This window comes from Callithrix jacchus, chromosome 4 (genome assembly GCF_049354715.1).
Source record: "Callithrix jacchus isolate 240 chromosome 4, calJac240_pri, whole genome shotgun sequence".
Lineage (NCBI taxonomy): Eukaryota > Metazoa > Chordata > Mammalia > Primates > Cebidae > Callithrix > Callithrix jacchus.
In genome coordinates this window covers 55,989,506-56,012,298 of record NC_133505.1, presented here as the reverse complement: position 1 = coordinate 56,012,298, position 22,793 = coordinate 55,989,506, and the positions used below count along the sequence as shown (strand labels likewise).

The 22,793-nt window shown below is 37.9% G+C and overlaps 1 protein-coding gene across 15 annotated transcripts in view; it reads right to left on the bottom strand.

The window, feature by feature from the left end:
* Window positions 1–21,155, bottom strand: part of CD2AP (CD2 associated protein) — a 156,531-nt gene extending 135,376 nt beyond the window's left edge. For 8 of the 15 annotated variants that reach the window (XR_013534263.1, XR_013534260.1, XR_013534264.1 and 5 more), the window contains exon 1: window positions 18,300–21,155. Coding sequence is in view for 9 of the 15 variants with exons in the window: in XM_078369363.1 (XP_078225489.1) it covers window positions 18,300–18,510 (211 nt within the window). In the remaining 6 variants the exon portion in view is untranslated. Of the gene's footprint in view, window positions 1–11,099; window positions 11,191–18,299 lie in introns of those variants that run through there. The other 7 variants (XR_013534261.1, XR_013534262.1, XM_017971144.4 and 4 more) reach the window with 2 other exon arrangements.
* Between the last annotated feature and the right edge of the window lie 1,638 nt (window positions 21,156–22,793).

Here is a 22,793-nt window from a genome sequence, read left to right as displayed (position 1 = left end):
TACTACTAAGCAATAACAATATTGTCGTGTGTCTTAGAACACACAATTACTTAGATGAATCTCAACAGCTTTATGTTAAGTGAAAGAGGCAAATTTCAGAAGGTTACAAACTGTATAAAGTCCTTTATATAACATTCTCAAAAGAGCAAACTATTATAAAGTTGGAGAACAAATAACTGGTTGCCACTAGTTACAGATGGGGGAAGGATGTGACTACAAAGGGATGACATGAGTAAGTTTTTTAAGATAATGGAAGAGTCCTTGCTGAGCCTGGTGGCTCACACCTGTAATCCCAGCACTTTGGGAGGCCGAGGCAGGTGGATCACTTGAGGTCAGAAGTTCGAAACTAGCCTGGCCCACATGGTGAAACCCTGTCTCTACTAAAAATACAAAAAAATTAGCCGAACATGGTGGCACATGCCTGTAGTCCTAGTCACTCAGGAAGCTGAAGCAAAAGAATCAACTCGAACCCACAACGGGAAGGCTGCAGTGAGCCAAGATTGTACCACTGTACTCCAGGCAGGGAAACAGAGAAAGACTCCATCTCAAAAAAAAAAGAAAGAGAGAGAGAATGGAAAAGTCCCAATTTTTGTCCTGGTCACAAGAATCTATACATACACATTTTAAAATTCATACACTGTAAACCCAAAAAATGTCAATTTTCCTGTATGTTAATTTGACAAAAAAAAAAAAAGAATTGTGTAGAGATACAAACTATCAATTTGTAATACTGTTTAAGAGCGAAAAAATTTGAATACTTAAAACATCAACAGGGATATAGTTAAACAAATGTTATTTCCCTAACATACAATTTAGTCACAGAAAGATGTTCATGACAAGTAAAAAGTATGTTATAAAGTGGCATGTATCATGTAATCTTATTTTTCCTAAAAGGAAAAAAAGGCTGGCAAGGGTGCTAAAAAAAAATTAAATGTAGAAACTTATAAACCAAATGTTAATCATTATTTCTGAGTGGTAACATAGCTGAGATTTTTATTTTAACTTTCTAAATTGTCCAAACATTCAATTTTTAAAAATCATTACTGTTACAGTCAGAATAAGACTATATAGGCTGGGTGTGGTGGCTCATACCTATAATCCTAGCACTTTGGGAGTCCAAGGCAAGCAGATCACTTGGAAGTCAGGAGTTTGAGACCAGCCTGGCCAACAAGATGAAATTCTGCCTCTACCAAAAATACAAAAATTAGCCAGGCGTGGTGGCAGGTGCCTATAATCCCAGCTACTCTAGAGGCTGAGACAGGAGAATCGCTTGACCCGGGGAGGTGGAAGTTGCAGGGAGCCAGGATTATGCTATTGCACTCCAGCCTCAGTGACAGAATGAGACTCCATCTCAAAAAAAAAAGGGGGGTGGGGAGGACAAAATGACAATTCTCACAATAATACCATGAAGAGAAAAAATATTTCAAATCTATGATTTCCCTAATGTATTTACTTATAATTGGTTTATAGTCTGAAAGATACACACAAGAATAGGGACGTATCTCTGGTTGAGTTTTCTTCCTCATTGTCCTCACTGTCATTATTTCTATATTCTTCTATTAAAAATGTAGATTTTACCTTTAAAAACAAAATTTAGCCATAAAAATACTGACATATTAAAATCTTAAACAACCTATACATCAAACAACAGGTGACTGAGTAAATAAAATATGGTAAAACCATACAAAGAAAAAGGACTTAACTGCAAAAAATATGATACAGGAAAATATGCACAATAAAACTTCAAGTAAATAAAGCAAGAGATCAAACTACATGCAAAGTATTAGCCAAATCTGCAAAATACATTTTTAAAGATTTGAACCAATACATCAAAATAACTACTCTGTAAAGGGTTACATGTCTTTTTCCTCCTGCTTTGTTTCAGACTTCCTAAAACGAGCACTTTTATAATCAGGAAGGTATTAGTAAGTAGTGTTGGCATCCCACAGTGTGCTATATCTAAATAATGTTAATGTGCAAAACCCCAATTATGCAACAGTGTTCCTCACTATGTCACTCTTTTCTAATTCGAGTTTCACTGCAAGGTGATACAGGAGGGTGGGTACCTAGGAGTATACTGTCCCGAAGTATTAACCGAAACCTTTCACCTACTTTTAGAGGTAGTCAGAGCAATCCAGGGTACGTTTCAACCCAGAAGACACCTTTTTTTTTTTTTTTGGTATTATAATTTTTTTTTTTCTCTTTTTTTAATTGCATTTTAGGTTTTGGGGTACATGTGAAGAACATGTAAGATTGCTGCATAGGTACACACATGGCAGTGTGATTTGCTGCCTTCCTCCCCTTCACCTATATCTGGCATTTCTCCCCATGCTATCTCTCCCCAACCACCCACCCCCAATTGTCCCTCCCCTATTTCCCCCCAACAGACCCCAGTGTGTGATGCTCCCCTCCCTGTGTCCATGTGTTCTCATTGTTCAACACCCACCTATGAGTTAGAACATGTGGTGTTTGATTTTCTGTTCTTGTGTCAGTTTGCTGAGAATGATAGTTTCCAGGTTCATCCATGTCCCTACAAAGGACACAAACTCATCATTTTTGATGGCTGCATAATATTCCATGGTGTATATGTGCCACATTTTCCCTGTCCAGTCTATTATTGATGGGCATTTGGGTTGGTTCCAGGTCTTTGCTATTGTAAACTGGAAGGCACCATTTTAAAAAGTCATAAAGCCCATCCTCCTTCCTCCTCTTACTCTGATAGAATTCCCTTATAATTAATTCATTTCCCAAGACCAAACTCCCAATCTCCCTACATCACTTTACTAACTTGGAAATCACAAATTCCACAGAAAGAATCATAAAGAACTAGAAATTCTGATTTATAAATGCACTGTTCTTTAAGTACTTATTTATTCAATTTAATAGTGCTATGTGCTCTTAGCAATCTACTTACTCATTAAGTCTACATTTAGATAAGAGAATTGTTAAGTTCTACAGCACCCGTTGTAATATTCTTCAAAAGACAATATTTCAAAATATTATAAAAGTAAGTTATGAGAGATGGCAAAAAATATTCTAGAAGTCAAATGTCAATTCAGTACAATGAACTCCTCTCAAAATTGTTTTTAATTCTAATTTTTGCCATCTTGCAGGAAAATTAAACTGAAATGACTCATTTATTTTATTCACCTTACTTTAACAATATTTCTACTCAAAAGTCCTACTTTTTAGTACATTTTCTCTCCAGTAAAATTAACCTACTCTTTAAAATTAGTTTGTTGTAAAAACTTTTAAATACATGTTGAGACAGTATTCTATTCTTAACTTTTTTCAGATTATCAAACTAACTTGAAAAATACTAACTTCTCATTTATTAGAGCTAAATGAATCATGTCTTCCTGAAGTCAATAAACCAGACTGTCAAAGATTAATCCTATTTGGGAGTATTTTTACCAATAATCCAAGTATCTATCCTTTCTAATACCAGATACTACAATTTTTACTTAATTGATCAGTTCTACTAAGCTATTTCCAACAGCAGTAGCACTTGCATGGTTAGCTCATGCAGCAACTTACTTCCAACGTATCACAAAGACTGACTACCTCAAAGAAGCCTATCAAGATGAGCAATCAGAAATAAATTGGAGGCTGGGCACACACATTGGCTCACACCTATAATCCTAGGACTTTGGGAGGCCAAGGCAGGAGGACTGCTTGAGCTCAGGAGTTCCAGACCAGCCTGGACAACATAGCAATATTTTGTCTGTGCTAAAACAAATAAATAAATAAAAATAATTATGTGGGCATGGTTGTGGTCCCAATTACTTGGGATGCTGAGACAGAGGACCTCTTGAGCCCAAGAGGTAGAGACTGAAGTGAGCCATGATCATACCACTGCACTCCAGCCTGGGTGACAGAGCAAGATCCTGCCTCAAAAAATAATAATAAAATAAAAATAAACTGGAGCTACAAGAAATTACAAAATACACAGAGGTTTTTCAGTTCAACATTCTAAAAACAGATGCAACAAACTTGGGCCAGTATAAGAGGCCCAGAGACACGTGACAACTATGAAATTATTGGTTTCTGGACGTGCTATAAAGCTGCAAACCTAAATATCTGAATAAAATTTCTTAAAAAAATGAATTACTCAAGAGATTTTTTTTTAAGTCAACAGATCAATAATCCAGGAATAAAACTGGATAATCATCTAAAAATGGCCTCTAAAAGTTTCTAAAAATAGACTGTTTATATTTGAAACAAAGTCTCGCTCTGTCATCCAGGCTGGAGTGCAGTGGTATGATCTTGGCTCACTGCAACCTCTGCCTCCCAGGTTCAAGTGATTCTCCTGCCTCAGTCTCCAGAGTAGCTGGGATTACAGGCATCCGCCATCACACCTGGCTAATTTTTGTATTTTTAGTAGAGACAAGGTTTCATCATGTTGGCCAGGCTGGTCTTGAACTATTTATTTTAAAGGTTAACACAAAACAGGCCTACAGAGCTTCACTATATAACTATTATATGAAGTAATTTGAATGATACTGAAATCAAAAAAATACACTCAGAAATGTAGTCTTTCAAATAGATATGGTTCTAAATAAAATGCTCATGTATTAGTCTGTTTTCACACTGCTTTAAAGAACTACCTGAGATGGTAATTTATGAAGAAAAGAGGCTTAATTTACTCACAGTTCTGTAGGCTTAACAGAAAGCATGACTGGGAGGCCTCGGGAAACTTACAATCATGGCAGAAAGCAAGCAAGGATGAAGCAAGCATGGGCAAACAAGGACCTTCTTCACATGGTGGTGGGAGAGTAAGCAAGGGAAGGGGGAAGTGCCACACATTTTCCAACAACCAGATCTTGAGAATTTGCTATCACTAGAACAGCAAGGAAGAGTCCCCTCCCAGGATTCAAGTACCTCCTACCAGACCTTCCTCCTGACACATGGGGATTACAATTTGAGATGAGATTTAGGTGGGGCCACAGAGCCAAACCATATCAGTTAATAGAGGGAATTCAAATGAATAACTGGATAATTAGTCACCACAAGGAAGCAGAGTCTATCACGGGATAGGTTTAATCTTGGGAAAGCCTAATTTATCATGTAAGTAGACAAAATAAAAACACATGATCTATATAGATTCTAAAACAGTATTCAATAAATTCTGAAATGATTTTTATACTAGGAGTAATGGTACTCAACCAGGGATGATTTTGCCCCACGGGGGACACCTGGCAATGTCTTGATACATTTTTGGTTGTTATGGCTGAAGAATGCTCCTGGCATCTAGCGAGTAGAGCTAGGGATGCAGTGAAGCATCCTCCAACGCACACTACAGTCCCTGCACAAGAAGCAATAATTGGCCCAAAATATCAACAATGTTGCCAAGGTCTAAAACCCTGGATGATTAGAGGAACATGCTACATACAGATCTTCATGTCATCCCCACATCCCATGAATTCTAGTTGAATAAAACAGAATTTATACACATACATACCCCAAAAGGAGGAGGTAGTAGCAAGAAGGCAAAGGGAGACGAAAGGAAATGGAAGTTGTTAACGGTCTGAATGTCTGTGTCCCCCTAAATCTCTTGCAATGAAATCTCATCTGCAGTAATATTACAAAGTGGGGCCTTTTGGAGGTTATTAGGTCATGAAGGCTCCACCTTCATGAAAGGATTAGTGACCTTATAAAAGGGGCCCAAGGGAGCTTGTTTACCACCTTTCCATGCAGCAAAGGTGGCATCATCTTTGGGCTTTTTGGAATTTTGTTTTGGGTTTTTTTTTTCTTTTCCTTTTTGAGAAAAGGTCTGGCTCTGTCACCCTGGCTGTACGCAGTGACACAATCTTGGCTCACTGCAACCTTCACCTCCTGAGTAGCTGGGACTACAAGTGCACACTACCAGACCCAGTTAATCTGTTGTATTTTTGTAGAGACAGGGTTTCTCCATGTTGCCCTCGCTGGTCTCAAAATCCTAGACTCAGGCAATCCACCCATTTCAGCCTCCCAAAGTGCTGGGATTATAGGTGTGAGCCACCAAGCCCAGCTTTCCATGCACCAAGAAGGCAGCATCTTTGAACTCTCCTCACTAGACACCAAATTTGCCGGTGACTAGATCCTGGACTTCCCAGACTGAGCAATAAATTTCTGCTGTTCGTAAATTACCCAGTCTAAAGTATTTTGTCATAGCAGCTTGAAAGGATTATGACAGAAGTGAGTAACAAAACTGTAGAGAGGAGAAATTTCTAAATTTAAAGTAAAATGGTCAAAGTTTCAAAACAGGCAGTAAATAACTTGCAACAAACAAGACAATGAATTAAAAGCATTTAGGAAATCTTGATTGAAAACAGGTAAAAGAAAGTAAAGTACATTATTTATAATGAAGTACAACAAACTCTAAGTACCTAATCCTTACCTTAAAAAAAAAAGTTTTGCTTAACTGGGTTCTCTTTGAGAGTGCTGGTATTTTTTAATGAGTTTACTAGTTGTTAATAACCTTTTTAAAAACAATCAGTATTTAAACAAAAAGGACATCTAAAAATCAAGCTTAAAAATCTTTAAATCCATAATTTTTTTAATTATGACACACAAAAATATGGGTGACAATATTATAAAAGATTTTCTACTACTCTGCTTTAATAAATATGCATTCTTTTGATAATAAAAAAAAATCACTTCAAAAAAATAAACAATTTACACAAATTCCAAATAGGCATAAAGTTGTATGGGCACTGACTACGGAACGTTTACTTTTAATTTTGGTCAACACAATATAGATAAACATCACAATGACATCTAATTGAGTCTTTCAAGTTAACCCTATCCATATTATGCCGCTGATTATAGTATACTATTGAGTATCAACCTTTATTTATTATAGCAGATGACAAAATATAAAAAGTCATACAAAAATTAATAAAAATATAGTTCAGTATAAGATAAAAAATAATTACAATCCTTACTGTCAAGTAATATAAAATTTTATAAAATTATAAAAAATTAAAAATTACAATCTTTACTGTCAAATAGTAAAAATACTTTAATGGTTTCACCTCTTATTTCCTGATTTTATACACACACACACGCGCGTACACATGTATCAGGAAAAAGCAAATGTATGTATTTACTTTTTATTCCCAGGGCTAAGTATTTCTTACCATAAATCAAAAGGCTTCACCATAAATTATTCCCAGAACTAAACATTTATTCTGGGAATAATTTATGGTGAAGCCTTTTAAGAAATGCAAAACTGATTAGCATTGCTTAATGACATTAACTAATAACATTTCATTATTTAAATCCTCTAAAGTTAGGTACCAGATCCATTAGTCAAAATACTAATAAAAAGGACACTATCATCATCCTAAAGTCCTTTTAATTATATATTAGAATTTCTATCATTTATTTTCTCAAACTTGTTAAACACAGAACTGATAAGCAGCATTTCTTACATGTTTTTCAACAGAGATAAGTAAATCTAGTCATTCTTAAGATAGTGAACAAATTGAACACAAAACCCACCCTTCCTTTTTGTATTTCAAATAGTGTACAAAGGTTTGCATAGTACAATACATTCTGAGCACATACCCAAAGACAGAAGGAAATTTGATATAAGGAAATTTTTACACAGTATTATATTCCTCCCTACTGTTACTAAATTAGAATAAGTGACAAATATCCACACCAAAAAAACTTAATAAAAGTTTAAAAAACAAAAAACAAAGAAATTACCATGTACATGTGATTAATGACTTGTCCTAAAATAATACATCTTAAAAACAAAAAACATACAAAAATCTAAAGAGCAAACAAGTTGGAAAATTCAATTAAATATTCTTCATTCCTCATCTTTATTCCAACTATTAACTTTAAGAAACACTAGAAATTATTTTTAAGCATGTTTCAAGTCAGATCAAAAAAAAAAAATACCATACGAATAGCCATCAGAAAGTTTTATAGAACTCACCAAATAACAACCCTAGGAAAACTTTTGGGTATGTAAGTAAAAGACCAATCTGTAACAATTACAGTTTGTTAAAAAAAAAAAGAGGCCAGTCCTGGTAGCTCATGCCTGTAATCTCAGCACTTTCAGAGGCCCAGGTGAGAGGACTGCTTGAAGCCCAAGAGTTCAAGACAAGCCTGGGCAATATGGCAAGACCCTATGTCTATTTTTGTTGTTGTTGTTGTTGTTGTTACTGTTGAATTAGCCAGGAGTAATGGCACATGCCTGTAGTCAAAGCTACTAGAGAGACTGAGGTGGAAGGATCACTTGACTCCAGGAGGTCAAGGTTACAGAGAACTATGATCGCTCCACTACAATCTGGCCTGGGTGACAGAGAAAGACCCTGTTTCTTAAAAAAATAAATAATTTTTTTTTTAAAGTCTCTTTAGAGAAAATAGTTACTCAAACAAATGGATAACCAATCCACAATTTTAAATGATAAATATTTAAATTTACTTTTAAACCACACTAGGAGAGTCATTTCAATTCATACTACTTGCTCTGTTTAACTCAATCTCCCCTTCTCAAAATGTTTTAAGACATAATCAAGAGGATGAGGTTTAAAATCAGACCATTGAAAGTCTGATTCTGTCTCCTCTACATCTTATATCTGACTTGGGCAAGTAACAATCCCTCCAACTTCATTTCCTGAACCCGAAGAATGGAAAGACTAATGTTTTACCTCATATGATTGTGGAGAACTGAATGCTCCATACATTCAGCCTAGCCCAGTAAGAATTCCCTAAATGCTAATAATTAGCTAAGTAACAGCTAAAAATGATTTTTAAAATTACCAAAAAATGGGAGGTTGATATAAAAAGAATTTCCCTCAGTTTCTAAACAGACTTTTATTTTTTAAAAACTAATCAAGTGCAGCAGTGAAAAGCAGGGAAGAGTAGAAAAAAGAAGTTCAATCTGTAACTGACTAAACAATGGAGATAACTCACTACCTGAGGACCAATCTAAAGACATTTAAAACATAATTAAGTTATACAGACAACTACAAGAACCTGTAAAAATAGCAGACCTAAGAATTATTAAAAATTCTTAATCATTTGAGTTTCTCCACGGTTCTAAGCATCCACCCAAAATAAACACATACAAAAGACAAAAATCTAAATTCTTAATTTTTTTAAAAAGACAAAGTCTCACTCAGTTGCTCAGGCTGGAGTACAATGGCGAAACTACAGCTTGTTGCAGCCTCCACCTTTCAGGCTCAAGTGATGCTCCCACCTCAGCCTCCCAGGCAGCTGGGACTACAGCTGCATGTCCACTATCTCTTTTTTTTTTTTTTTTTTTTTTTGGTAGAGATGGGGTTTTGCTTTGTTGCCCATGCTGGTTTCAAACTCCTGGTCTCAAGCATTCCTCCTGCCTCAGTAAATTCTTATAATCAAAAAATATTAAATTCAAATTACCAAAGGCCATTATGTCCAGGGGTGAGAGCAGGGAATATTTTACTTATCTTTGTATTCCCAAACCCCAGCTCAGTGCCTGAAACAGAGTATGAACTCAATACCTGTTTGTAGCACTAAAATAAAAGATAATATTAATATATTGACAAAAACTTCAGATCCTTATTTCAAGTTGTTAACTTTGATTTTCAATGAACTTATAGTTTTCATAATACAAAAGTAAAACACAAGTGTAATCATAAGCTTCATTCAGCAAATATGTGAGTGGCGGCTACTGGAAGGCACTTGTAGCAGCCTGGTACACAACTAAAAAAAAGAAAACTCTTTAAACTCCAGGAGCTTGTATTCTAACTAGGGTAAGTCAGAAATACACAATAAGCATAATAAGAAAATTATAAAGTAAGTTGCAATCTGGATGAGAGAATGGATTAAAAAGAGTAAGGAGGGATAAAGAGGGTCAAGAATGCTTGTTATCAGTAACTCAAAGGACAACTGCAGAGGAAGAGTCAGCTGTTTGTTTCACATTTTATAGTAGTTAAGAGTACAAGCAGTGGAATAGGATTGCCTGGGTTCAAATCTTGGCCTTGAATTAATTACTGCTTCTGTGCTTGTATCTTTATCTATAAAATGAGAGTAATAACAGTATCCAAAAAATGTATATAAATTTTTTGTGAGAGTTCAATAACCCCTATAAAGTTCTTAATTAAAACTGCCTGAAACACAAATACCAAATAAATTCTCACTAAATGTTAACATCTACCACAATATGCTGCAATTTCCCCACTAAGAATTAACTAATTGGCTTCTTATCCACCACTTTTGAGTGCTTCTGTTTATGCTAACAGACAAAGACCTCAAGTAATATTTGCTGAATTTAAACCAAAATATTTACTGACAAAATAGAATTATAATTATTATAGCAAAATATAATTAGTGAGATATGACCGATTAAAAGAACTAGAAATATCATAATGTGGGAAAGCTATTTAACCTCTGGAACAGTTTTCAGATGCCACACCGCACTGAAAAATCCCATGAAGACTATAGACCTTTTTCCCAGAACAATTTTTTTTTTTTAAATAGAGACAGAGTTTCACTATGTTGACCAGGCTGGTCTCAAACTCCTGGGCTCCAGGGATCCTCCCAGCTGGACCTCCCAAAGTGCTGGGATTACAAGAGTTGGGAACAACTCTACCACAAAGGTCCACACAAAATTTTACATGCTTAAAACTAATGGGACTGGCCAGGCCTCATACCTGTAATCCCAGCACTGAGAAGCCAAAGGCAGGCAGATCTCTTGAGGTCAGAGACCAACATGGTAAAACCTTATCTCTACTAAAAACACAAAAATTAGCTGGGCGTGGTGACTGACACCTATAATCCCAGCTACTTGGGAGGCTGAGGTGGGAGAATCACTTGAACCCAGGAAGCAGAGGTTGCTGCTTAAAGTATTATTGAATCAGACTTAGTGGACACAGAGCAGGCTCCCAATTTTCTGCTAGTCAGTACAAGTGTGACATTTTTTAAATACGATAAAATAAGTGATATAGTCTCCAGCATCAATGAGCTCAGATCAAGTAAGGTCAGTTACACACTAAGAGAATAGCAAAGAAGCTTTTATTTAGGTTTTAAACTATGAAGTTCTAAGCATAAGTTCAACTGCATTTTGTAGGATATAATCTATATAAGAATTTAGAATAATTTGTGAGAAAAATGGTTACCTTGAGATTTGAAATACAGCCTTTTATTTCCATTTAACACTTCATTCTGAAAATTTAACAAATTTATTTTCAACATTAAAAAGATTCTTTGACCTGCTTCCTAGAATACGCTTGATAAGAATGGCCAAATTAGTAGGTAAGTAAAAATGAATTCTTCCTTTTACATGGTTGTGCACAAATGCCCCCCACACACACCAAAACAGTGAGGCAAAATACTCATCAGACTGCAACCTGCTACAGCACAGCAGGAATTTTAATTAAAGTTTAATACAAAACTTGGATCTTAGGAGGACATACTTCTAAATAAACCAAAAGCTGGCTTCTAACACAAAAAATGAGAAAACCCCTTGAGAATGGTATACACATTTGGAAGACGAACTTTAAATGTCTCTTAAAAACACTCAAACCAAGACTATGCAATTTCAATTTTACAAATACAGTATATGAACTTAAAATCCAAAAAAATTTTGGTACTTGACTATTACAATAATCATGATAAATACTCCAAGAATGTCACTTTTAAAAGTCAGTCTAAATATTAAGTAAATTCCCAGCCTCTTCAGTACCAAAACACTAATAGGACAGTAAGAAGGATAAGACAGTTTTAATATTTCTGGTAAAAGTACACATCTCAAAGAATCAGCTCAAGAGAAAGCTTGCTTCATTCTAAAGATTCTTTGCCAGGAGTGGAGGAAAAAATATCTTGGCTACTGCCAGCACCCACTATATCATTGCTGGTCAAACTAATGAGAAATGAATAAATTCTATTTCCTTCTAGTGCCGGAATCTATATTTTAATATTCCATATGTTTCTCCTATTAAATGTTAACATTTCCAACACTGACCCCTATACTACTCTCGTTTGTTTTGCTAATGGATTCACATATTAACTTTCACTGTTATTATATTGTCATATTTCTATCACATCATAAGCCATCCCAATACATTCATGACGTTAATCAAGAACTGGAGGGAGGGAGAGGCAGAAGCTTTTATGTCAGAATCCAGGGGTTTAGTGCGAAGTTTAAAAAAAAAAATGTGATTCTAATAATATGCCCAATCCTTAACACATGTAAACTATTTGAGGCACCAAAACTTTTATTTATCCTAAATACCCAAGCACTTAACATGACATTAATCACATTCCTCACATTAAGGAAAATACTTCTTGATTAATCTCTCATCAGCAGCTTCTTTGCTTGATGATGTGACCTTGTTATGGGCCCTTTTCTTAATATTGGTGTTAGTTTGTAACTATCACCACACTTAAAAGTGCAGTTATGCATCACTTAACAATGGGAATGCATACTGGGAAATGTGTCATTAGGCAATTTGGTCCATGTGTGAACATCAGTGTACTTAAACCTAGATGGTACAGCCCACTACACATCTAAGCTATAAGGTATATAGCCTATTGCTCCTAGGCTACAAACCTGTACTGCATGCTATTGTACTCAATACTGCAGGCAACTGTAACACAATGGTCAATATCTGTATATTTCAACTTAAAAAGGTAAATACAGTATAAGTAATAAAAATGGTACACCTACATAGAGCGTACCCACCATGAACAGAGATTACAGGACTGGAAGTAGCACTGGGTGAGTCACTGAGTGGTGAGCAAATGTGAAGGCCTAGAACATTACTACACATTACTACAGATTTTATAAACACTGTATAAGAAGCTACATTTTTTTATTTCTTTCTAATTTTCTTTTGAAATTAAACAGCTTACTGTAAATTTTTTATTTTATAAACTTTTTAACTTTTTTATTTTTGTAATAACATTTAGTTTACAACACCAACAGACTATAATTGTACAAAAATATTTTTTTATATCCATATTCTATAAGTTGTTTGCCATTTTAAAATCTTTCCTTTTTACTCCTTTTTGTTATAAGACATAAACACACACATTAGCCTACAACCAAAAGGCCTGCAAAGATCAGGATCATCAAAAGTCTTCACATCCATATTTCATCCCACTGGTAAAAATGTGCATAGGGCTGCCATCTCCTATGATAACAATGCCTTTTTCTGGAATACCTCCTGAAGGACCTGCCTGAGGATGTCTTACAGTTAACATCTTTTAATAAGTAGAAGATGTACACTCTAAAACAACAATTAAAAAACACACTAAACACATAAGCCAGTAACACAGTCATTTATTATCAATATATGTACTACATATAAACCTATGTATGTGCTATACTTTTATACAAGTGGTAGTGCACATTTGTTGACATCACATTCACCACAAACACAGTAAGTAATGCATTGCACTACTATAGTGGGATGGCTACAACTCACTATGAAAGAGGAATTTTCCAGCTTCGTTATAATCTTAGGGGACCTTATGTGGCATATTATTGACCAAAACATTCCTAAGGGGCTCATGATTGTATTCTACTAGAAACTCCTAGTGATTAGATGCTACACAACCACTCCCTTGGAATTATCTGGAGGCTGAATCATCAAAAAGAACCTACGCTAAGTGGCACTAATAAAGTACTAAAACAGATCCTGGAATTCAGGCTCCCATGCTAGTCATCTTTGTTTTGCAAATGAGTTGAGAAACTGAACAAGATCATGATGAGAAGTTTAACAAGCCATATAATATCTGAAAGATTATAAAATACAAGTCTACTGGAGGCACTGGAAAAGATAGGTTCTAGGAAAGAAAAAATCCGTAACAATACCTGACACTGGAACAACATCTTAAGCCAGTATCATTTTAGAATAGTGAATTTTTTTAAAAGCAGTGTTTTGTCTAGAGTAAAAGCACCCTTAGGTGCAAACAACTAGTAAATATGCTTTCAGCAAATCAAACAGGGTTCAATGAAAATGGTCAGATAGAGTAGAACGTCTAGGAACTTGAGATCTTCAGAAACAAAAACCAAACCATAACTGAAGAAAAAAAAAAAAAAAAAAAAAAGTAATATCAAGTTTAGTCCAAAGAAGAAAATAGGAGCCCAGAAGGAAAATGCCTACTTCACTTGTGGTTAAAACCAAGGTTATGATTCAAAAATGAGTGTATATATAGCATGGTCTCAGGTTACTAAAGTCTTAGAAGGATTAATTTTATCTGCTTAAGAGATATAATAAACAGTCTCTACTGTGAGCCACTGTCTAAATATCTACCTAATGTAAGCCAAAAAGAAAGCTTGGAGGAGTATGTGGGAGGACTGCCAAAGACAGGTAACATACTACCAAAAAAAAAAAGTAACAACAACATAAAAGCTCTATTAACAACCACCATTTCAGTGAAACCAAGAGACTGACAATTACTAGTACTTTCTAGTTTCTTGTGCCTTAGTTCGCCATTTATCATTATACTGGCAGTTAGAACTGCTTAACACCCTGAAGGATTGTATACTTGTTTCTGAAACAGAAGGATATGCTGAGGTTTTGTAATCTCATTCGCATTGGGTATGACAGAAAAAGAAACCCAGGTGAAAAGAGACAGGAGCAAATAAAAAGCAGGCACATCAAATCCCTGGGACCAAATAAACAGAGGGAGTGGCTAACTATAACCGGGGTATATCCTCTAGCGTTTAGATAGAGGATCCCATTTACCCGGTTATTCTGGACCACTTGTACCACACTTAAAGATTCAGCTACTAATGTAGACTACTAATGCAGTCCCAGGACAGAAAATATATAAACTTAGGGGCTTAGTATCTTATATTACTTCTTGGCTCATCCTAAATAATTCCAACAACTAAGCTCACTTTTGCTCCTGCAAATACCCACCTTCTATCTTTCCAAAAAGAAATCCAGACGCTGTCTGGTTTTGTTTCCCTGTGGCTAGGTTTTCTAAGCCTACTGCCAGACCCTGTTTCCTCCTTTCCCCCAGGATGCCAGTCTAAATCTCTACCTACTGCCGGCTACCAGCCACCATACCACTCCCAAAGGCCTGCTCCACATACATGTACACACTGCACTTTGCCAAATATATCCCTGATGCTAACAAGCTGACTGTAGGCACACACGTACCCCCTTCCAGATTTTCCAAACTAGTGTTCTGTCCCCTCCCCCATCTAGAAAGACTTACTGCCTGACTGCTTAATTTGGTCCCTAAATCCTGCTTGTGTTATATTTGAATAGCAGTCACATATCAAATCCTACAACTAAGCAGTAACAGCTCCATCATAATGATTACCCGATTTACCTAAATTTCAATCACGTCCTATTAGTTTTTCTTTGCTTTCTTTTCTGAATGTAAAATCTGTAAATGTTCACATCTTTCACAACTTGCTTCATCAGTTTACCTAAGCAACAAGTCTTGCAGCTCCACCCAATTCTCACTCAAATAATCATTATACTTCTTTCTCTACCTAGCTGCAAGCCCTTGATAAAATGACAATTTTTATATACATTAAAGTAAGCATTTTTATCATTCAAAATATATTTTCATAACAAGGGAAGATATTTCGACAGAGGAGGATTCTCTGACAGATCTGGATTATGAACACATAAAAATTTAGCGCTTTGGGTTTTACAACACTTATTTTTAAAGTCTTAAAAGTTAAATTTCAGTTAATATGATGTCATTTTACTATGCAAACCCATCAATTAGAAAGGTACAGGCAGGGCGTGGTGGCTCATGCTGTAATTGCAGCACTTTGAGAGGCCAAGGCGAGAAGATCATGGGGTCAAGAGATCGAGATCATCCTGGCTAACATGGTGAAACCCTGTCTCTATTAAAAATACAAAAAATTAGCTGGGCATGGTGGCATGCGCCTACAGTCCCAGCTACTCAGGAGGCTAAGGCAAGAGAATCGCTTGAACTCGGGAGGCAGAGGTTGCAGTGAGCCAAGACTGCACCACTGCACTCCAGCCTGGGCAACAGAGCAAGATTCCTTCTCAAAAAAAAAAAAAAGAAAGAAAAGAAAAGAAAAGTACAAAACAAACTTCTGGCTCATTTCTACAGGAAAATATAAAATATTATAAATCTGAATTTTCATCCTTAATGTGATTTTATAAAATTTAAACTATTCAAATTTTGAAACCTCAAAAAAAACTGATCATAAATACTTAACAAATAAGAAAAAGAATTATTACATTTGCCAGTGATTCAACTTTGAAAGAAAAATTTCATAATATTCTCTGGAGTAGTTTAATTGAAGTAAATCCTTATACAGAAAGGTGAACCAGTAGCATGCAATTTCTATTTGCAACTACTTATCTGTATGAATCAAGATTTATCCAGGCCAGGTACAGTGGCATGGCTATAATCCTAGCATTTTGGGAGGCCAAAGCAGGTGAACTGCTTGAGGCCAAGAGTTTGAGACTAGCCTGGGCAACACGGGGAGAGCCTGTATCTACAAAAAAATTTTAAACTAGGCCAGAGGCAGTGGTGTGCACCTGTAGCCCTGGCTACTTGGGAAGCAGAGGCTGCAGTGTGCTATCATCATTCCACTGAACTCCAGCCTGGGTAACAGAGCAAGACCCTGTCTCTAAAAATAAATAAATAAATAACATATAAATAAAAAATTTAGAAATATTTTCTCCAAACAGTACAACAGAGTAACATAAAAAAAAAAAATCACTCTATTATAGAAGTGCATATATCATCTAAAGCAACTGCAAATTTGTCTATTAAAACCACCACGAGGCTGAGTGAAGTGTAATCCCAGCACTTCAGGAGGCCGAAGTGGGCAGATCACCTGAGGTCAAGAGTTTGAGACTAGCCTGACGAACATGGTGAAACCCTGTCGCTACAAAAAATGCAAACATTAACTGGGTGTGGTGGCATAAGCCTGTAATCCCAGTTACTCTGGAGGCTGAGAATCCCAGTTACTCTGAGGCAGGAGAATCACTGGAACCCAGGAGGCAGAGGTTGCGATGAGCCGAGATCATACCACTGCACTCCAGTCTGGGCAACGGAGTAAGACTCCATCTCAGACAAAAAGAAAAAAAAAAATGTTATGTTTTAAATACATGAGCTTATAAATAAAAAGTTCACCACCTTATATAAAATTATTAAGAGAATTTCAGCCCTTAGTAATCTGCTTACTCTTTCAAAAATAAAAATTTACAATATTTCTTTTGTGTGCTCTAGAAACGGTCTGACACTTTGTCCCATTTGCTTTTTGCCTAATTCTGCTCCAAAATGCTAATCTGTATTTTTGGAATAAGAAAAATAATCATTGTCTGTCTGTCTCCCTGGAACTTTTCCCAAATTCTTTCACATAGAATGCCTCAAATTTCTCAATAGGCATTTTACCACATTTAAAAAATGTAGACACTAAAAACACTACTTTAACATAAAATTTAACTAACTCTACTAGTATTCATCCCACTTAAGGGTTTTTCGTAAGCAACTAAGTTCTTACCAATAATGGACTTTCACACAGTACATCCAATATTGAAAAAAGTATCTACATGATTTCTGTAAGGTTACATTACATAAAATTTAATTTCTGCATTAATACAAAATCATCTCATCTCAGTGGTCCTTTATGTAAAGAAAATATCCAACTTCTAACAAAGGTCAAAAATTGAGAATTGTTTTTTCCCAAGTTGGTATCAAGAATTAGGGAAATCAGGCCAGGCATGGCAGCTCACACCTGTATTCCCAGCACTTAGGGAGGCCGAGGCGAGCGATCACAAGGCCAAGAAATAGAGACCATGCTGCCCAACATGACGAAACCCTGTCTCTGCTAAAAATGCAAAAATTAGCCAGGGGTGGTGGCATGGGCCTGTAGTCCCAGCTACATGGGACGCCGAGGGAAGAGAATTGCTTGAACCTGGGAAGTGGAGGTTGCAGTGAGCCGAGATGCACCACTGCACTCCAGTTTGGCGACAGAGCAAGAATCCAACTCAAAAAAAAAAGAATTAGGGAAACCATCTGAAAATGAAAATAACCACCACCAGCAATGGCAATTTCTAAGCATTTTACAAGTAATAACTCATTCAATCCTTGTAACAACCTATAAGGTTGATATTTTATTCCATTTATAGATTAAGAAACCTTAGCACAGAGAAGTAATGTGCTCAGTCACACAGCGAGTAAGTAGAAGAAAAAGACTACCTCAAGTAGTCTCCCTCCAGAGCCCATGCTTTTAACTCTCTAGCTGTACCACCTAAGGATAGTGTGGATCACAAGGTCAGGAGATCGAGACCATTCTGGCTAACACGGTGAAATCCCATCTCTACTATAAATACAAAAAATTAGCCGGACATACTGGCACGCACCTGTAGTCCCAGTTACTCGGGAGGCTGAGGCAGGAGAATCACTTGGACTCAAGAGGTGGAGTCTGTAGTGAACTGAGATCGTGCCACTGCACTCCAGCCTGGGCAACAGAGTGAGACTCCGTCTCAAAAAAAAAAAAAAAAAAAAAAAGAACCACCATTTAATAGGCATCCAAGTTTTCTTAAATAAAAAAAAAAATAAGATTTTTTTCATTTTGTGACAAATTACATAAAATATCACGTAAATATTTTAGACTGCATCTAAAATAATAAGAAAAAAGGATGGCTGAGAAAACCAAATAAATGAGATTTATATTAAAAAGCAAACTCCTTTTAATTTAACTTGAGAATTTTATTATTATTACATGACCAATGAACTTGAGAATACACTGATATGGAAATGTTTCACAAACACTTTACAAAACTTACCACAAATGCCCCCAGTAAAACACATTCTAAGTACTCGAGGGTATACTAACACTGATATCCAAGTCTATATGAAAACTCACCTAAACAGAACACAACAAATAAATCACGAAGAAAAAGCCTCTGGGCAATCAAAATAGGTATTGCAGTATCCAAGTATTGGCATACACTTACTTTCTCAAGAGACGACCTCACACACTAAGTAAGGGCATATTGATTTTCCCCCTGTGCAGAATCACAAACCTGAATATGATTTCCACACTTCTAAAAACATTAGAAAAAGGAAGATTATGGGGGGCACTAATCAGTTACAAGCACATCCAACAGCAAAGCAAAAAAAAAGTACTTACTTTAAATAATTTCAAAATGCAAACGATTATTATTTAGAATTTAGCTCAACAGCCCTATATGCGATCCAAGATTGCATCCCCAGGTCATCCAAAGAAGTTTAATTATATTCTGCATCCCATTTAAGATGGAAAAGAACTGTATATTTAACTTGATTATCTTAATCTAAAGCAGTTAAAGTGATTTTGTAATTTGATGCTTAAAAGAATAAGCCCACAATTACCCTGCAAGCTCAACTAATCAATTATAAAATAATTAATTTGAAAATTCCAAATAGTAAATGTCTTATTTCACTGTTTTTAAGCTCAAGAGCACTTGGAGCATAAAAGTTACCTGCAAGCAGGAGGGAGGTGGAGGAGGGAACATAAAATTAGAAAAGTCTAAGAAAACAGAGGCTAGGCCAGTGTCTATAAACAATATGCTCAAAACATCCCCCACAAAGAAAACTGTGGACAGAGGGTACCACATCAGGAGCAGTCTTTATGTGTCCTGCTTCTAAATCATTTGTTAGTTACATGAATTATTCATTTTGGTGATGGTTTGTGATATGAAGCAGTACCAACTCTCAACTGCAAAAAGTGATAGGGTCCTCCTGATTTGCTCTACAAAATCAAACTTCGGTTTACACTTACAGAACACGCTCTGCCTTATAAAGGCAGAGAGTGTTTTGATTTTTTTTAAGCTATTCTTTTTTAAGTTGCTTTTAATTTTTAAAGGATTGAGGGAGTTAATGCCTAGCCCACACCGAACTTTGTTATCAAAAGAATTGTTACATCACTTAACAAAACTTCTTTTCAACCCAGACTGCCACACATTCTGCCTTCTCTAACTTCAAACAAAACTTTAAAGCACATAGTAAATAACATATAAGGCCTTGTATTTTTCTCTCCTCCCTCAAGGAAGTCTAACACCAAACAGGAAACTGCTCCTAGAGGATCCAACAGTGAAGTCCCAAGCCAGTCCTCTGGAGCAGATTGAATGCTTAAGTGCCAACACACTTGCCTAGGTAGAACCGGAGTAAAACAAATACTCAAGCTTTCCCGTCCTTGAGGCATCCCTTTCGAGTTATAGAAGGGGGGAAAATACCTTTTTTGAACAAATTTATCTCTCTCCTTAAACATATACAAAGCCTCGAAGAAAATAAAGAAGTTGAAAATGCTACTTTGTCAAATTTTTCGATTGCCCTCCCCCATCACACGAGGAAGGGGAGGGAAGGAAGGGGTGAGGAAGGGAAGGAAGATCAGGTCCGAGTTTAGCTGGGCCAGGGGTTCGGAGAGGTGGCCAGGAGCCCCCGCCCCCCATCCCGCACCTTTCTGGTGAACAGGAAAAGAGGCGGAGAAGGCAGCGCGAGGGAAAGCACCCGAGAGCTGTCTCACTAGATTCTCCGCGAGGAGAGCAAGGTGGAAGGCAGGGCAAGAAGGCAAGAAGGGACAGTGGGGAGAGTGAAGAAGGTAGGGTGCTGCCGCTCAAGAGCTGACCCCCGTCGCCTCCCCATAAGGCCAAGAAGGTGCACCGCCTCCCGGGTCTGGAAGGTCCGGACCGGCGGCGGGAAGCGCCCGAGTCTCTTACCCATGCTGGGGGCTCCCTCGGGGAGAAGCCGAGCTCCGCTCCTCCTCCTCCTCTAGTGGCTCGCGCGGGCACTCCCGCGGCTGGAGGCGGACCCCGCGCTCCGCGCTAGCCCCTCCTGACCTTAGGCGGGGCGAAGAGTTGCCTCCATCCGTCTGCGGCGCTCTCCGGCCAGTCCCTTCAATGCGGTCCGCGCGGCGAACGCAGAGGCAGCCGCAGCTCCTCACGCCTGGCCTCCACCGAAGCCACGGCGGCGGGAGGGCCCTACCCTGCCAACCCAGACCGCGGCTTTCCCACCCTGGCCTCTCCCGCAGAAGGATGGACCCGCCGGTTTTCCCTGGCCCTCCGCTCCAACCCGGAGCACCCACCCAGCCTCGGAGCCCGAGCCCGCCCCTCGCCCCTCGCCCCTCGCCCCTCCCTTAGTACTAGAAGTTAGAGAAGGCGACCTCCAAGTCTACGGTGGAGACCCACACAGGCCGGGAAGGTGCGGGCAGCTGGGTCCGGGAGGAGGCAAATCTCGCGAGAACGCCCTCGTTCTCCCCGCCCCACCGCGTCCGGTCGCGTTAGGGCTCTCTCCCCGACCCCCCGGCTGGTGCCAGGTGCGGTGACGTCACTGGCGGGGGTAGCGCGCCGCCCGCGTCCAGGTGCGGCGAGCGGATGAGGAAGCGGTGCAGAGAAGTTTGAGCTCGCTCGCTCCCGGGAGGCTCAGAACAGCTTGAGCGGGCGTTTGGTCTGGTTTGTCGCCTCAGATGGTTACAAAAGGTTTCTGCTGATAGGCAAAGTTGCCCCACTTTCCGCGGCGGCGACGCGGTGTTACTTTCCGCAGCGAAGCAGCCTCTGGAGGACCTTAAGGGGGAAAAGCGGCGAGAGGAAGGCGAGCGCGCTTGATTTTGACGTTTATTAAGGGAAGCCTAGATGCTGCCAGGACCCACAGTTTACCTTGTAAAGTTCCTTATGGATCAGAAGTATTTGGTCTTCGTCGGGTGGGGGAGAAACCTAGGCATCAAATAAATTCAGTTTCACAGGAGTAAATTACTGGATTCCTTCAGGCTCTTGTCAGCTGAAGGCAACTTTCTAAATTTCTTTTTTTCCTTTTAAAGTATAAGTTTAGTTATTTGATCGAGAGGAAAGTAGCCATGATGATTTGAAATACTGCCAGGCATTTTTTCTAACGTCAGTGTGAAGGAGGGCATCGGATTATTGTAGTCAAACATGAGCCTGGGAGTTACAAAGAAGTGTAATTATTTCAGCAAACTTTTTTTCCCCTCCTAAGTAGACCCAAGTCCAGGGCAGATGTGTGTGTGTGAGCGTTTGTTGAACGCCAACTATTGTGCCTAGTGCTTTTTCAAGAAATTATGTAATTCTCAGTCATCCAGCACTGAAACTGACTTGCCCTTTGGAACCAGGCAGACATGGGTTTCTGAAACTCAGCAGAGTCATTTTCTTTTTGTGAGACCTTGGATAGATTAACCTGGCTGAACTTCAATTTCTTGAGTCTGTTGAAACAAATCTTGCAATGCAGAGCAGAGTGGCCCGTAGTAGTTAGTAACCTTGTACATATGCATTACCACTATTTCCCATAGGCCTGCTTTTGCCATCTTTTAATTCTTCTACTCCTTCTCAAAAGGTTGCATGTGGTAATTTTATAACAAGAATGATCAAACTCACAAACAGGAGCCAAAAGGAGAAAAGAAAAAGATAAATATACTCACCTAAGCGAGATTACATTGACATCATGAAAAATACACCTTTTTTAGGTAACAAATATGTGTTGAGCATTATGTTCATTGTCCCCTACCAAGCAAAAAAAAAAAGCTAAAGTACACCACTTATCCTCAGGGACCTTGCGTTCTATGGGGGATGAGATATGAATACAAAGTTAATTAACAGTATGAGGTAGTGAGGGTCAAATGCTTTAGAATTTAAAGGAAAATAAATTACTGTGGGCAAGGCAAGCTATAAAGAGAAGGTATGAGTTGAATGAAAGCTTGGGGGAAGGCAGTAATTGAGCTGGGAAGAATCCTACAACTGAGGAGTGGAGGTGGATATGCAAAGAGAATATTTCTGAGCCTTAAAGAAATGTGTGTGGCTCAAACAGCCCACAAGGAAGGCCATTTAAGATTTGGAAGAATAAGGCTGGTGATGGGCTAAGAAGGA